The sequence below is a fragment of the Salmo salar genome, chromosome 25 (genome assembly GCF_965601325.2).
Source record: "Salmo salar chromosome 25, fSalSal1, whole genome shotgun sequence".
NCBI lineage: Eukaryota > Metazoa > Chordata > Actinopteri > Salmoniformes > Salmonidae > Salmo > Salmo salar.
Window position 1 is genome coordinate 52,905,001 of NC_138315.1, and position 17,500 is coordinate 52,922,500.

General features: G+C 47.9%; 1 protein-coding gene across 1 annotated transcript in view; it reads left to right on the forward strand.

Annotated features, from left to right (window-relative positions):
- Positions 1-17,500, forward strand: part of LOC106586935 (neuropilin-2) — a 258,021-nt gene that overhangs the window by 201,796 nt on the left and 38,725 nt on the right. The window contains exons 12-13 of the mRNA XM_082969249.1: positions 4,776-4,853; positions 7,493-7,685. Of these exons, the coding sequence (XP_082825375.1) occupies positions 4,776-4,853; positions 7,493-7,685 (271 nt within the window). The remainder of the gene's footprint in view (positions 1-4,775; positions 4,854-7,492; positions 7,686-17,500) is intronic.

Genomic DNA, 17,500 nt, shown 5'->3' on the forward strand with positions numbered 1-17,500 from the left:
ACGGGACTACAGGCTGTGTCCAACTGGTTCAGGTTTACTGGGAGGGGACGGGACTACAGGCTGTGTCCAACTGGTTCAGGTTTACTGGGAGGGGACGGGACTACAGGCTCTGTCCCAGTGGTTCAGGTTTACTGGGAGGGGACGGGACTACAGGCTGTGTCCCAGTGGTTTCAGGTTTACTGGGAGGGGACGGGACTACAGGCTGTGTCCCAGTGGTTTCAGGTTTACTGGGAGGGGACGGGACTACAGGCTGTGTCCCAGTGGTTTCAGGTTTACTGGGAGGGGACGGGACTACAGGCTGTGTCCCAGTGGTTTCAGGTTTACTGGGAGGGGACGGGACTACAGGCTGTGTCCCAGTGGTTTCAGGTTTACTGGGAGGGGACGGGACTATAGGCTGTGTCCAACTGGTTCAGGTTTACTGGGAGGGGACGGGACTACAGGCTGTGTCCCAGTGGTTTCAGGTTTACTGGGAGGGGACGGGACTACAGGCTGTGTCCCAGTGGTTTCAGGTTTACTGGGAGGGGACGGGACTACAGGCTGTGTCCCAGTGGTTTCAGGTTTACTGGGAGGGGACGGGACTACAGGCTGTGTCCCAGTGGTTTCAGGTTTACTGGGAGGGGACGGGACTACAGGCTGTGTCCCAGTGGTTTCAGGTTTACTGGGAGGGGACGGGACTACAGGCTGTGTCCCAGTGGTTTCAGGTTTACTGGGAGGGGACGGGACTACAGGCTGTGTCCCAGTGGTTTCAGGTTTACTGGGAGGGGACGGGACTACAGGCTGTGTAAGACTGATATTACACCACCACCCAATAGACTCTAATATTATACCACCACCCAATAGACTCTAATATTATACCACCACCCAGTAGACTCTAATATTATACCACCCAATAGACTCTAATATTATACCACCCAATAGACTCTAATATTATACCACCACCCAATAGACTCTACTATTACACCACCCAATAGACTCTAATATTACACCACCACCCAATAGACTCTAATATTATACCACCACCCAGTAGACTCTAATATTACACCACCACCCAGTAGACTCTAATATTATACCACCCAATAGACTCTAATATTACACCACCCAATAGACTCTAATATTACACCACCCAATAGACTCTAATATTACACCACCACCCAATAGACTCTAATATTACACCACCACCCAGTAGACTCTAATATTACACCACCACCCAGTAGACTCTAATATTACACCACCCAATAGACTCTAATATTATACCACCACCCAATAGACTCTAATATTACACCACCACCCAATAGACTCTAATATTACACCACCCAATAGACTCTAATATTATACCACCACCTAATAGACTCTAATATTACACCACCACCCAATAGACTCTAATATTACACCACCACCCAATAGACTCTAATATTACACCACCCAATAGACTCTAATATTATACCACCACCTAATAGACTCTAATATTACACCACCACCCAATAGACTCTAATATTATACCACCACCCAATAGACTCTAATATTACACCACCCAATAGACTCTAATATTATACCACCCAATAGACTCTAATATTATACCACCACCCAATAGACTCTAATATTACACCACCACCCAATAGACTCTAATATTATACCACCCAATAGACTCTAATATTATACCACCACCCAATAGACTCTAATATTACACCACCACCCAATAGACTCTAATATTATACCACCCAATAGACTCTAATATTATACCACCACCCAATAGACTCTAATATTATACCACCACCCAATAGACTCTAATATTATACCACCACCCAATAGACTCTAATATTACACCACCCAATAGACTAAAATTACACCACCACCCAATAGACTCTAATATTACACCACCCAATAGACTCTAATATTATACCACCACCCAATAGACTCTAATATTACACCACCACCCAATAGACTCTAATATTACACCACCACCCAATAGACTCTAATATTACACCACCCAATAGACTCTAATATTATACCACCACCCAATAGACTCTAATATTACACCACCACCCAATAGACTCTAATATTACACCACCCAATAGACTCTAATATTATACCACCTAATAGACTCTAATATTATACCACCACCCAATAGACTCTAATATTACACCACCACCCAATAGACTCTAATATTACACCACCACCCAATAGACTCTAATATTACACCACCACCCAATAGATTCTAATATTATACCACCCAATAGACTCTAATATTATACCACCACCCAATAGACTCTAATATTACACCACCCAATAGACTCTAATATTACACCACCACCCAATAGACTCTAATATTATACCACCACCCAATAGACTCTAATATTATACCACCACCCAATAGACTCTAATATTATACCACCACCCAATAGACTCTAATATTACACCACCACCCAATAGACTCTAATATTACACCACCACCCAATAGACTCTAATATTACACCACCACCCAATAGACTCTAATATTATACCACCCAATAGACTCTAATATTATACCACCACCCAATAGACTCTAATATTATACCACCACCCAATAGACTCTAATATTACACCACCACCCAATAGACTCTAATATTACACCACCACCCAATAGACTCTAATATTATACCACCACCCAGTAGACTCTAATATTATACCACCACCCAATAGACTCTAATATTATACCACCCAATAGACTCTAATATTATACCACCACCCAATAGACTCTAATATTACACCACCACCCAATAGACTCTAATATTACACCACCACCCAATAGACTCTAATATTATACCACCACCCAATAGACTCTAATATTACATCACCCAATAGACTCTAATATTATACCACCACCCAATAGACTCTAATATTATACCACCACCCAATAGACTCTAATATTACACCACCACCCAATAGACTCTAATATTACACCACCACCCAATAGACTCTAATATTATACCACCACCCAATAGACTCTAATATTATACCACCCAATAGACTCTAATATTATACCACCACCCAATAGACTCTAATATTATACCACCACCCAATAGACTCTAATATTACACCACCACGCAATAGACTCTAATATTATACCACCACCCAATAGACTCTAATATTATACCACCACCCAATAGACTCTAATATTATACCACCCAATAGACTCCAATATTATACCACCACCCAGTAGACTCTAATATTATACCACCACCACCCAATAGACTCTAATATTATACCACTACCCAATAGACTCTAATATTATACCACCACCCAAAAGACTCTAATATTATACCACCACCCAATAGACTCTAATATTATACCACCCAATAGACTCTAATATTATACCACCACCCAATAGACTCTAATATTATACCACCACCCAATAGACTCTAATATTACACCACCACCCAATAGACTCTAATATTATACCACCACCCAATAGACTCTAATATTATACCACCACCCAATAGACTCTAATATTATACCACCCAATAGACTCTAATATTATACCACCACCCAGTAGACTCTAATATTATACCACCACCACCCAATAGACTCTAATATTATACCACCACCCAGTAGACTCTAATATTACACCACCACCCAATAGACTCTAATATTATACCACCCAATAGACTCTAATATTATACCACCACCCAATAGACTGTAATATTACACCACCACCCAATAGACTCTAATATTATACCACCACCCAATATACTCTAATATTACACCACCACCCAATAGACTCTAATATTACACCACCACCCAATAGACTCTAATATTACACCACCACCCAATATACTCTAATATTATACCACCACCCAATAGACTCTAATATTACACCACCACCCAGTAGACTCTAATATTATACCACCACCCAGTAGACTCTAATATTATACCACCACCCAATAGACTCTAATATTACACCACCACCCAATAGACTCTAATATTATACCACCCAATAGACTCTAATATTATACCACCACCCAATAGACTCTAATATTACACCACCACCCAATAGACTCTAATATTATACCACCACCCAATATACTCTAATATTATACCACCACCCAATAGACTCTAATATTATACCACCACCCAATATACTCTAATATTATACCACCACCCAGTAGACTCTAATATTATATGACTATCTCATTCCAGGTGACTACCTCATGAAGCTGGTTGAGAAAATGCCAAGGGTGTGCAATGCTGTCATCAAGGCAAAGGGTGGCTATTTTGAAGAATCTCAAATCTCAAATATATTTTTATATAACGTTTTTTTTTTTGTACATGATTCCATGTGTTATTTCATAGTTTTATTGTCTTCACTATTATTCTACAATGTAGAAAATAGTCACAAATTAACAAAAACCCTGAAATGAGTAGTTGTTCTATAACTTTTGACTGGTACTGTGTATATATATATTATATATATATATATATATATATATATATATATATATATATATCCTGAGCTTTCTTTAATCTCCTAGATATTGGACAGACTCTTTAAAACCTTATGATTTATTTTTGAACTGTCTTTTTTTGCCATTTTTGAATGTGTTATTCAATGCGTTTCTATAGGCTATAGTAGTAAAGGCCAAATTCAATATTTTGAAAATACCAACTTTATTTACAAAAATGTTGTTACCTATAGGGATGCTTGAACTCCAGTGATCCATGGTTTGACATCTTAAAACAATTCCATACGTCAGTTCTCCATTTTAAGCAATCTTGTTCTTCTTCTCTCCTCTGTAAAGAAACCACCACTCTACCTGACAGTGCCACACCGACCCTGCCACGTTTAGAGGATACCACCGCTGCCCAAAGAGGAGCAGGTAATTATATACTCCTATCCTGCCACGTTTAGAGGATACCACCGCTGCCCAAAGAGGAGCAAGTAATGATATACTCCCATCCTGCCACGTTTAGAGGATACCACCGCTGCCAAAAGAGGAGCAGGTAATTATATACTCCCATCCTGCCACGTTTAGAGGATACCACCGCTGCCCAAAGAGGAGCAGGTAATTATATACTCCCATCCTGCCACGTTTAGAGGATACCACCGCTGCCCAAAGAGGAGCAGGTAATTATATACTCCCATCCTGCCACGTTTAGAGGATACCACCGCTGCCCAAAGAGGAGCAGGTAATTATATACTCCCATCCTGCCACGTTTAGAGGATACCACCGCTGCCAAAAGAGGAGCACGACCAAGTCCTGGAATACCTTGAAAATTAAAACAAATTCTGAAGTTGGTACTTAAAAAGTATTTAAATTCAAAGAAGAGGAGAACATGAAATGATCAAATATGTTAAAACATTTATTGAATTAATTTCCAGGCAGACTACAACATTTTATTGCCTCATGTGTTTGGCGCTCTGGTTGCCAGGTGAGCTCATTCATTTCACCCACTATGGCACTCAGCCAGGAAGGTACAGAACTGACTGATTAGGCGCGCCGATAGCTAAAACGCCAGGCAAATGTAGATTCATCCTGCCAAATGTAGATTCATCCTGCCAAATGTAGATTCATCCTGCCAAATGTAGATTCATCCTGTCAAATGTAGATTCATCCTGCCAAATGTAGACTCATCCTGCCAAATGTAGGTTCATCCTGCCAAATGTAGGTTCAACCTGCCAAATGTAGACTCATCCTGCCAAATGTAGGTTCATCCTGCCAAATGTAGACTCATCCTGCCAAATTTAGACTCATCCTGCCAAATGTAGGTTCATCCTGCCAAATTTAGACTCATCCTGCCAAATGTAGGTTCATCCTGCCAAATGTAGGTTCATCCTGCCAAATTTAGACTCATCCTGCCAAATGTAGGTTCATCCTGCCAAATGTAGGTTCATCCTGCCAAATGTAGGTTCATCCTGCCAAATGTAGGTTCATCCTGCCAAATGTAGAATCAACCTGCCAAATGTAGGTTCATCCTGCCAAATGTAGGTTCATCCTGCCAAATGTAGGTTCATCCTGCAAAATTTAGACTCATCCTGCCAAATGTAGATTCATCCTGCCAAATGTAGATTTATTCTGCCAAATTTAGATTTATCCTGCCAAATGTTGCTTCATCCTGCCAAATGTAGGTTCATCCTGCCAAATTTAGACTCATCCTGCCAAATGTAGATTCATCCTGCCAAATGTAGACTCATCCTGCCAAATTTAGACTCATCCTGCCAAATGTAGGTTCATCCTGCCAAATGTAGACTCATCCTGCCAAATGTGGGTTCATCCTGCCAAATGTAGGTTCATCCTGCCAAATTTAGACTCATCCTGCCAAATTTAGACTCATCCTGCCAAATGTAGGTTCATCCTGCCAAATGTAGGTTCATCCTGCCAAATGTAGGTTCATCCTGCCAAATGTAGACTCATCCTGCCAAATTTAGACTCATCCTGCCAAATGTAGGTTCATCCTGCCAAATGTAGACTCATCCTGCCAAATGTAGGTTCATCCTGCCAAATGTAGGTTCATCCTGCCAAATTTAGACTCATCCTGCCAAATTTGGACTCATCCTGCCAAATGTAGGTTCATCCTGCCAAATGTAGGTTCATCCTGCCAAATGTAGGTTCATCCTGCCAAATGTAGGTTCAACCTGCCAAATGTAGGTTCATCCTGCCAAATGTAGGTTCATCCTGCCAAATGTGGGTTCATCCTGCCAAATGTAGGTTCATCCTGCCAAATGTAGGTTCATCCTGCCAAATTTAGATTTATTCTGCCAAATGTAGATTTATCCTGCCAAATGTTGCTTCATCCTGCCAAATGTAGATTCATCCTGTCAAATGTAGGTTCATCCTGCCAAATGTAGGTTCATCCTGCCAAATGTGGGTTCATCCTGCCAAATCTAGGTTCATCCTGCCAAATCTAGGTTCATCCTGCCAAATGTAGGTTCATCCTGTTGATGTTCATGAATGGTTTTGCCAGAACCTTCCAGGGATATAGATCTAGTTTTAATGGTATTTTAAAGAATCGGTTATTGTGGTGTTAGTTGAACACACAAGAGCACAAACACACACGCGCAGGGCTTCAGGGCTTCAGGGCTTCAGGGCTTCTGGGCTTCAGGGCTTCTGGGCTTCAGGGCTTCAGGGCTTCAGGGCTTCAGGGCTTCTGGGCTTCAGGGCTTCAGGGCTTCTGGGCTTCTGGGCTTCAGGGCTTCTGGGCTTCTGGGCGTCTTCGCATTGTACGTCTCAGACAGGTATTGATCACGATCAGTCTGATCAGCATCATTGATCCCTCCCTCCCTCCCTCCCACCCTCCCACCCACCCTCCCTTCCTCCCTCCCACCCTCCCTCCCTCCCTCTCTCTCTCCCTCCCTCCCTCCCTCCCTCCCTCCCTCCCTAGCTCCCTCCCTCCCTCCCACCCTCCTTCCCTCCCTCCCTCCCTCCCTCCCTCCCTCCCTCCCTCCCTCCCTCCCTCCCTCCCTCCCTCCCTCTCTTTCTCTGTCCCCTCTCTCAATCTGTACCTCTCTCCTCTCTAGGCGCTACACCTTGGTCTCTGGGCGGTCTGTGTGACTTCGAGTCCAGTCTGTGTGGCTGGATACCAGACAGCATGTCAGAGTTGAACTGGTCTCTCCACAGCGGCAGCCTCTCGTCTGGTCGAACACCTAGTCTGGATCTACCTCTCTCTCTGCCCAAAGACGGTCAGTACCACAGTTATCTGGTCATCACTGGGTAGGAGACACACTCCATCTCTATCTTCTCCATAACTCTACATCTCCTGTCCCATTGGCTCTGCACCCCCACCCTGCACCCCCACCCTGCACCCCCACCCTGCACCAACAGCACTGAGATGCTCTCCTTCTCTATCTGTCCTTCTCTATCTCTCCTTCTCTATCTCGCCTTCTCTCTCTCTCTCCTTCTCTCTCTCCTTCTCTCTCTCTCCTTCGCTCTCTCCTCTCTCTCCTTCTCTCTCTCCTTCTCTATCTCTCCTTCTCTCTCTCTCATACTCCCGCCTTCTCTCTCTCCTTCTCTCTCTCCTTCTCTATCTCGCCTTCTCTCTCTCTCTCCTTCTCTCTCTCCTTCTCTCTCTCCTTCTCTCTCTCTCCATCGCTCTCTCCTTCTCTCTCTCTCCTTCTCTGTCTCTCTCTCCTTCGCTCTCTCCTTCTCTCTCTCCTTCGCTCTCTCCTTCTCTCTCTCCTTCTCTCTCTCTCCTTCTCTCTCTCCTTCTCTCTCTCCTTCTCTCTCTCTCCTTCTCTCTCTCCTTCTCTCTCTCTCCTTCTCTCTCTCCTTCTCTATCTCTCCTTCGCTCTCTCCTTCTCTCTCTCTCCTTCTCTCTCTCCTTCTCTATCTCTCCTTCGCTCTCTCCTTCTCTGTCTCTCCTTCGCTCTCTCCTTCTCTCTCTCTCCTTCGCTCTCTCCTTCTCTGTCTCTCTCTCCTTCGCTCTCTCCTTCTCTCTCTCCTTCTCTCTCTCTCCTTCGCTCTCTCCTTCTCTCTCTCCTTCTCTCTCTCTCCTTCTCTGTCTCTCTCTCCTTCTCTATCTCTCCTTCTCTCTCTCCTTCTCTATCTCTCCTTCTCTCTCCTTCGCTCTCTCCTCTCTCTCCTTCTCTATCTCTCCTTCTCTATCTCTCCTTCTCTCTCTCCTTCTCTCTCTCCTTCTCTATCTCCTGAGCTCCAGCCTCGTCCTGTGGCCTGTCACACACACACACACACACACACACACACACACACACACACACACACACACACACACACACACACACACACACACACACATACACACACACACACACACACACACACACACACACACACACACACACACACACACACACACACACACACACACACACACACACACACACACACACACACACACTGCTGTCAGCAACACTTCCCACTGCTCAGACACACACACACACACACTGCTGTCAGCAACACTTTCACCCCTACCCTCCCTACTACCTTCCACACCACCCCTACCCTCCCTACTACCTTCCACACCACCCCTACCCTCCCTACTACCTTCCACACCACCCCTACCCTCCCTACTACCTTCCACACCATCCCTACCCTCCCTACTACCTTCCACACCACCCCTACCCTCCCTACTACCTTCCTAACCACCCCTACCCTCCCTACTTCCTTCCTCACCATCCCTACCCTGCCTACTACCTTCCACACCACCCCTACCCTCCCTACTACCTACCAAACCACCCCTACCCTCCCTACTTCCTTCCTCACCATCCCTACCCTCCCTACTACCTTCCACACCACCCCTACCCTCCCTACTACCTTCCAAACCACCCCTACCCTCCCTACTTCCTTCCTCGCCATCCCTACCCTCCCTACTACCTTCCACACCATCCCTACCCTCCCTACTACCTTCCACACCACCCCTACCCTCCCTACTACCTTCCCTACCACCCCTACCCTCCCTACTACCTTCCAAACCACCCCTACCCTCCCTACTACCTTCCACACCACCCCTACCCTCCCTACGACCTTCCACACCACTCTACCCTCCCTACTCCTTCCACACCACCCCTACCCTCCCTACTACCTCCCACACACCAGCCCTACCCCCCCTACTACCTTCCACACCACCATTCCTACCCTCCCTACTACCTTCCACACCCCTACCCTCCCCTCCCTACTACCTTCCACACACCACCCCTACCCTCCCTACTACCTTCCACACCACCCCTACCCTCCCTACTACCTTCCACACCACCCCTACCCTCCCTACTACCTTCTACACACCACCCTTACCCTCCCTACTACCTTCCACACCAACCCTACCCTCCCTACTATCTTCCACACCACCCCTACCCTCACTACTAACCTTCTAGACACCTCCCTTAACCTCCCTACTACCTTCCACACCACCCCTACCCTCCCTACTACCTTCTACACACCACCCTTACCCTCCCTACTACCTTCCACACCACCCCTACCCTCCCTACTACCTTCCACACCACCCTTACCCTCCCTACTACCTTCCACACCACCCCTACCCTCCCTACTACCTTCCTCACCACCCCTACCCTCCCTACTACCTTCCACACCACCCCTACCCTCCCTACTACCTTCCTCACCATCCCTACCCTCCCTACTACCTTCCACACCACCCCTACCCTCCCTACTACCTTCCACACCACCCCTACCCTCCCTACTACCTTCCCTACCACCCCAACCCTCCCTACTACCTTCCAAACCATCCCTACCCTCCCTACGACCTTCCACACCACTCTACCCTCCCTACTCCTTCCACACCACCCCTACCCTCCCTACTACCTTTCACACACCAGCCCTACCCCCCCTACTACCTTCCACACCACCCCTACCCTCCCTACTACCTTCCACATCACCCCTACCCTCCCTACTACCTTCCACACCACCCCTACCCTCCCTACTACCTTCCACACCACCCCTACCCTCCCTACTACCTTCCACACCACCCCTACCCTCCCTACTACCTTCCACACCATCCCTACCCTCCCTACTACCTTCCACACCACCCCTACCCTCCCTACTACCTTCCTACACCACCCCTACCCTCCCTACTACCTTCCTCACCACCCCTACCCTCCCTACTACCTTCCACACCACCCCTACCCTCCCTACTACCTTCCACACCACCCCTACCCTCCCTACTACCTTCCACTACCACCCCTACCCTCCCTACTACCTTCCACACCACCCCTACCCTCCCTACGACCTTCCACACCACTCTACCCTCCCTACTCCTTCCACACCACCCCTACCCTCCCTACTACCTTCCACACACCAGCCCTACCCTCCCTACTACCTTCCACACCACCCCTACCCTCCCTACTACCTTCCCTACCACCCCTACCCTCCCTACTACCTTCCAAACCACCCCTACCCTCCCTACGACCTTCCACACCACTCTACCCTCCCTACTCCTTCCACACCACCCCTACCCTCCCTACTACCTTCCACACCACCCTTACCCTCCCTACTACCTTCCACACCACCCCTACCCTCCCTACTACCTTCCACACCACCCCTACCCTCCCTACTACCTTCCACACCACCCCTACCCTCCCTACTACCTTCCACACCACCCCTACCCTCCCTACTACCTTCCACACCACCCCTACCCTCCCTACTACCTTCCACACCACCCCTACCCTCCCTACTACCTTCCAAACCACCCCTACCCTCCCTACTACCTTCCTCACCACCCCTACCCTCCCTACTACCTTCCACACCACCCCTACCCTCCCTACTACCTTCCACACCACCCCTACCCTCCCTACTACCTTCCACTACCACCCCTACCCTCCCTACTACCTTCCAAACCACCCCTACCCTCCCTACGACCTTCCACACCACTCTACCCTCCCTACTCCTTCCACACCACCCCTACCCTCCCTACTACCTTCACACACCAGCCCTACCCCCCCTACTACCTTCCACACCACCCCTACCCTCCCTACTACCTTCCACATCACCCCTACCCTCCCTACTACCTTCCACACCACCCCTACCCTCCCTACTACCTTCCACACCACCCCTACCCTCCCTACTACCTTCCACACCACCCCTACCCTCCCTACTACCTTCCACACCATCCCTACCCTCCCTACTACCTTCCACACCACCCCTACCCTCCCTACTACCTTCCACACCACCCCTACCCTCCCTACTACCTTCCCTACCACCCCTACCCTCCCTACTACCTTCCAAACCACCCCTACCCTCCCTACGACCTTCCACACCACTCTACCCTCCCTACTCCTTCCACACCACCCCTACCCTCCCTACTACCTTCCACACACCAGCCCTACCCCCCCTACTACCTTCCACACCACCCCTACCCTCCCTACTACCTTCCACACCACCCCTCCCCTCCCTACTACCTTCCACACACCACCCCTACCCTCCGTACTACCTTCCACACCACCCCTACCCTCCCTACTACCTTCCACACCACCCCTACCCTCCCTACTACCTTCTACACACCACCCTTACCCTCCCTACTACCTTCCACACCACCCCTACCCTCCCTACTACCTTCCACACCACCCCTACCCTCCCTACTACCTTCTACACACCACCCTTACCCTCCCTACTACCTTCCACACCACCCCTCCCCTCCCTACTACTTTCTACACACCACCCTTACCCTCCCTACTACCTTCCACACCACCCCTACCCTCCCTACTACCTTCCTCACCACCCCTACCCTCCCTACTACCTTCCGCACCACCCCTACCCTCCCTACTACCTTCTACACACCACCCTTACCCTCCCTACTACCTTCCACACCAACCCTACCCTCCCTACTATCTTCCAAACCACCCCTACCCTCACTACTAACCTTCTAGACACCTCCCTTAACCTCCCTACTACCTTCCACACCACCCCTACCCTCCCTACTACCTTCTACACACCACCCTTACCCTCCCTACTACCTTCCACACCACCCCTACCCTCCCTACTACCTTCCACACCACCCTTACCCTCCCTACTACCTTCCACACCACCCCTACCCTCCCTACTACCTTCCTCACCACCCCTACCCTGCCTACTACCTTCCACACCACCCATACCCTCCCTACTACCTTCCACACCACCCCTACCCTCCCTACTACCTTCCACACCATCCCTACCCTCCCTACTACCTTCCACACCACCCCTACCCTCCCTACTACCTTCCAAACCACCCCTACCCTCCCTACTACCTTCCTCACCATCCCTACCCTCCCTACTACCTTCCACACCACCCCTACCCTCCCTACTACCTTCCACACCACCCCTACCCTCCCTACTACCTTCCCTACCACCCCTACCCTCCCTACTACCTTCCAAACCACCCCTACCCTCCCTACGACCTTCCACACCACTCTACCCTCCCTACTCCTTCCACACCACCCCTACCCTCCCTACTACCTTTCACACACCAGCCCTACCCCCCCTACTACCTTCCACACCACCCCTACCCTCCCTACTACCTTCCACATCACCCCTACCCTCCCTACTACCTTCCACACCACCCCTACCCTCCCTACTACCTTCCACACCACCCCTACCCTCCCTACTACCTTCCACACCACCCCTACCCTCCCTACTACCTTCCACACCACCCGTCCCACCTTCCACACACAAAAATATAAAACAATTAGAGAGTGTCATTTCCCCAAATTTGAAACCCTTATTCAAGGTTTCACAGACCTCTCTGATGAGGATAGGCTACCCGTCCTGTTGGGGGAGGACGCAGAGAGCTGTGGGTTGGCAGCGCACTACATTGCTGCCTGCCATAAGATGAGGGACAGAGTCAACCAACCTACACATGTCCTCTATGCTTATTGTTATCGTTCAATGTATGGTTATTTTGAACCTTGGTTATTGTTGTTACTGTTGTCCCGTTGACAATTTTTATTTGTATTTTTATTTATATTGTAAATATCCAGTAAGCTTTGGCAATATGTACATTGTTACGTCATGCCAATAAAGCAACTTGAATTGAATTGAGAGGGAGAGAAGAGATAGAAGAGAGAGAGAGAAAGAGGAGAGAGAGAGAGAGAGAGAGAAGAGAGATTGCTTTACAATGACCGACGCAGTAACATGACAGTAATCCGTGTTTAAACAACTACATTAGTCTAGATACAGTAGCTATAGCTCCTCTGAGTCCAGTGGCCATTTGATGAATTGTTCCCACGGTGTTATGGGTGTAGAAGCTGTTAATAAGGAGACTTTTTACATTTTACATTTTACATTTTAGTCATTTAGCCGACGCTCTTATCCAGAGCGACTTACAGTAGTGAATGCATACATTTCATTTCATGCATTTTTGTATTTTTTTATTTTTTGTACTGGTCCCCCATGGGAATCGAACCCACAACCCTGGCGTTGCACACACCATGCTGGCGTTGCTGGTTTTTAGTCCTAGATTTGGTCGCTCCGGTACCGCTTGCCGTGCGGTAGTAGAAAAAACAGTCTATGACTTGGGGTGACTGTAGTCTCTGACAATTCTTTTGGGCTTTCCTCTGACACCGCCTGGTATAAAGGTCCTGGATGGCAGGAAGCTTGGCCCCTGTGATGTACTGGGCCGTACACACTACCCTCTGTATCGCCTTGCGGTCAGATGCCGAGCGGTTGCCATACCAGGCGATGCTGCAACCGGTCAGGATGCTCTCAATGGTGCAGCTGTAGAACTTTTTTGAGGATCTGAGGACCCATGCCAAATCTTTTCAGTTTCTTGAGGGGGAATAAGTTTTGTCGTGCCCTCTTCACAACTGTCTTGGCCCCAGTGTTGAGGATCAGCGTGGCAGATGTGTTGTTACCTACCCTCACCACCTGGGAGCGGTCCGTTGGGAAGTCCAGGATCCAGTTGCAGAGGGAGGTGTTTAGTCCCAGGGTCCTTAGCTTATTGATGAGCTTTGAGGGCACTATGGTGTTGAACGCTGAGCTGTAGTCAATGAATAGCATTCTCACATAGGTGTTCCTTTTGTCCAGGTGTGAAAGGGCAGAGTGGAGTGCAATAGAGATCCCATCATCTGTGGATCTGTTTGGGCTGTATGCAAATTGGAGTGAGTCTAGGGTTTCTGGGATGATGGTGTTGATGTGAGCCATGACCAGCCTTTCAAAGCATTTCATGGCTACGGACGTGAGTGCTACGGGTCAGTAGTCATTTAGACAGGGTACCTTCTTTTCCTTGGGCACAGGGACTATGGTGGTCTGCTTGAAACATGTAGGTATTATAGACTCGGTCAGGGAGAGGTTGAAAATGTCAGTGAAGACACTTGCCAGTTGGTCCACGCATGCTTTGAGTACACGTCCTGGTAATCTGTCTGGCCCAGCGGCTTTGTGAACGTTGACCTGTTTAAAGGTTTGGTTCACATCGGCTTCCGAGAGCGTTATCACACAGTCGTTCAGAACAGCTGGTGCTCTCATGCATGGTTCAGTGTTGCTTGTCTCGAAGCGAGCATGGAAGGCATTTAGCTTGTCTGGTAGTCTGCCGCTCTCTCTCTCTCTCTTACTCTCCCTTTCTCTCTCCTTCGCTTGCTCTCTCTCTCTCTCTCTCTTTCTCTCTCTCTCCTTCGCTTGCTCGCTCTCTCTCTCTCTCTCTCTCTCTCTCTCTCTCTCTCTCTCTCTCTTAATTCAATTCAAAGAGGCTTTATTGGCATGAGAAATGTTCAAGTAAAATAAGCAATAAACAAAACAACAAAGAAAAAAATAAATCAGACATTTAAAAGCCTAAAGTCGATGTCCACGCCTGGGGAAATCTAAATCTGCCAGTTTAAGCCAGAGACATCTGGGGGTGAAGTATCTCATTCCACTGCGTCCATCATGTCGCTCTTCTGCAAGATGGAAAGATGAGACTCTCACAAACACGTCGGATGTTTTTCTCAGGTCTCACAAAACTCGTCTGAAGGTCCCCGGTACCAGCTGAAAAAATGTATGGAAGTAAAGTACATTTGGAGACTGTTTTACTGCAAAATATATGAAAACAAATATGTTTCCTGATCTTTCTTATATCACTCAAATACTTCAGAACAAACTTACTTTAGATTTTTTCCTTGAAATATTTGGGTTATATTTCATTGGTGTTTCTGACCCACTGGTTGACCCTTTTCTTGTGACAGCAGGTCACACATTTTTCTGATAGGACTGCACACTGGGCAATTTTGCGGAATAGATACAGGAGTTTTTTTCTAAATTTGATTTGTGTTTCAATTCTTTGTGTAATTTAAGGGAAATATGTGTCTCTAATACGGTCGTACATTTTGCAGGAAGTGCAGCTCAGTTTCCACCTCATTTTGTAGGAAAGTGGCAACATATCCTGTCCTCTGTTGAGAGCCAGGTTTGCCTCCCTTTCTCAATAGCAAGGCTATGCTCACTGAGTCTGTACATAGTCAAGGTTTTTCGTTATTTTGGGTCAGTCACTGTGGTCAGGTATTCTGCCGCTGTGTACTCTCTGTTTAGGGACAAATAGCGTTCTAGGTTGCTCTGTTTTTTTGTAAATTCTTTCCAATGTGTTAACAAATTTTCTTTTTGTTTTCTCATGATCTGGTTGGGTCTAATTGTGTTGCTGTCCTGGGGCTCTGTGGGGTCTGTTTGCGTTTGTTTCTTCTCCAGCTTCCTCTCCCCAGAACCAGCTGGCTGAGGAGACTCTTCTCTAGCTTCCTCTCCTCAGAACCAGCTGGCTGAGGAGACTCTTCTCTAGCTTCCTCTCCTCAGAACCAGCTGGCTGAGGAGACTCTTCTCTAGTTTCATCTCCGTGCATTATTTGGGGTTTTGCGTTGTACTCTCAGGATACTTGGGTGTTTGTCGCATTTTGTGAATTATTGGTTGGTGAGTGGATCCCAGACCTCATAGCCATAGAGGGTAATGTAACTGATTGAAGTATTTTTAGTCCGATCCTAATTGGGCTGTTGCGTTTTTATGTTCCCTTTTGATGGCATAGAAGGCCCTTCTTGCCTTGTCTCTCAGATCGTTCACAGCTTTGTGGAAGTTATCTGTGGTGCTGATGTTTAGGCCAAGGTATGTTTAGTTTTTGTGTGCTCTAGGGCAACTGTGTCTAGATAGAATTTGTATTTGTGGTCCTGGCGACTGGAACTTTTCTGGAACACCATTATTTTTGTCTTACTGAGATTTACTGTCAGGGCCCAGGTCTGGCAGAATCTATGCAGAAGATCTAGGTGCTGCTGTAGGACCTCCTTGGTTGGGGACAGATCTAGGTGCTGCTGTAGGACCTCCTTGGTTGGGGACAGATCTAGGTGCTGCTGTAGGCCCTCCTTGGTTGGGGACAGATCTAGGTGCTGCTGTAGGCCCTCCTTGGATGGGGACAGATCTAGGTGCTGCTGTAGACCCTCCTTGGTTGGGGACAGATCTAGGTGCTGCTGTAGGCCCTCCTTGGATGGGGACAGATCTAGGTGTTGCTGTAGGCCCTCCTTGGTTGGGGACAGAAGCACCAGATCATCAGCAAACAGTAGACATTTGACATCAGATTCTAGTAGAGTGAGGTTGGCTGGTACAGGTGTGAGGTGTTGGACCCTCTCTCTCTTCCTCAATGTCTATATTTCCAATGTATTTAATGAAGTCTGGGTTCCTGCTCTTTAGGCTAAAGGCAGATGACCTCAGACCTCGTATATTCCAGGATGAGATAGTAGAAGATTTGTGTTCCATAGTGTCTAGTGTTGTTTTTGTGTGTTTTAGGCCTGGACCATTATAGGAAGTGTGAGCAGAGCATGTCTCTCTGGTCTCTCTGGTCTGGGAGGGTGTCTCTCTGGTCTGGGAGGGTGTCTCCCTGGTCTGGGAGGGTGTCTCCCTGGTCTGGGAGGGTGTCTCCCTGGTCTCTCTGGTCTGGGAGGGTGTCTCCCTGGTCTGGGAAGGTGTCTTCCTGGTCTGGGAGGGTGTCTCTCTGGTCTGGGAGGGTGTCTCCCTGGTCTCTCTGGTCTGGGAGGGTGTCTCCCTGGTCTGGGAGGGTGTCTCCCTGGTCTGGGAGGGTGTCTCTCTGGTCTGGGAGGGTGTCTTCCTGGTCTGGGAGGGTGTCTTCCTGGTCTGGGAGGGTGTCT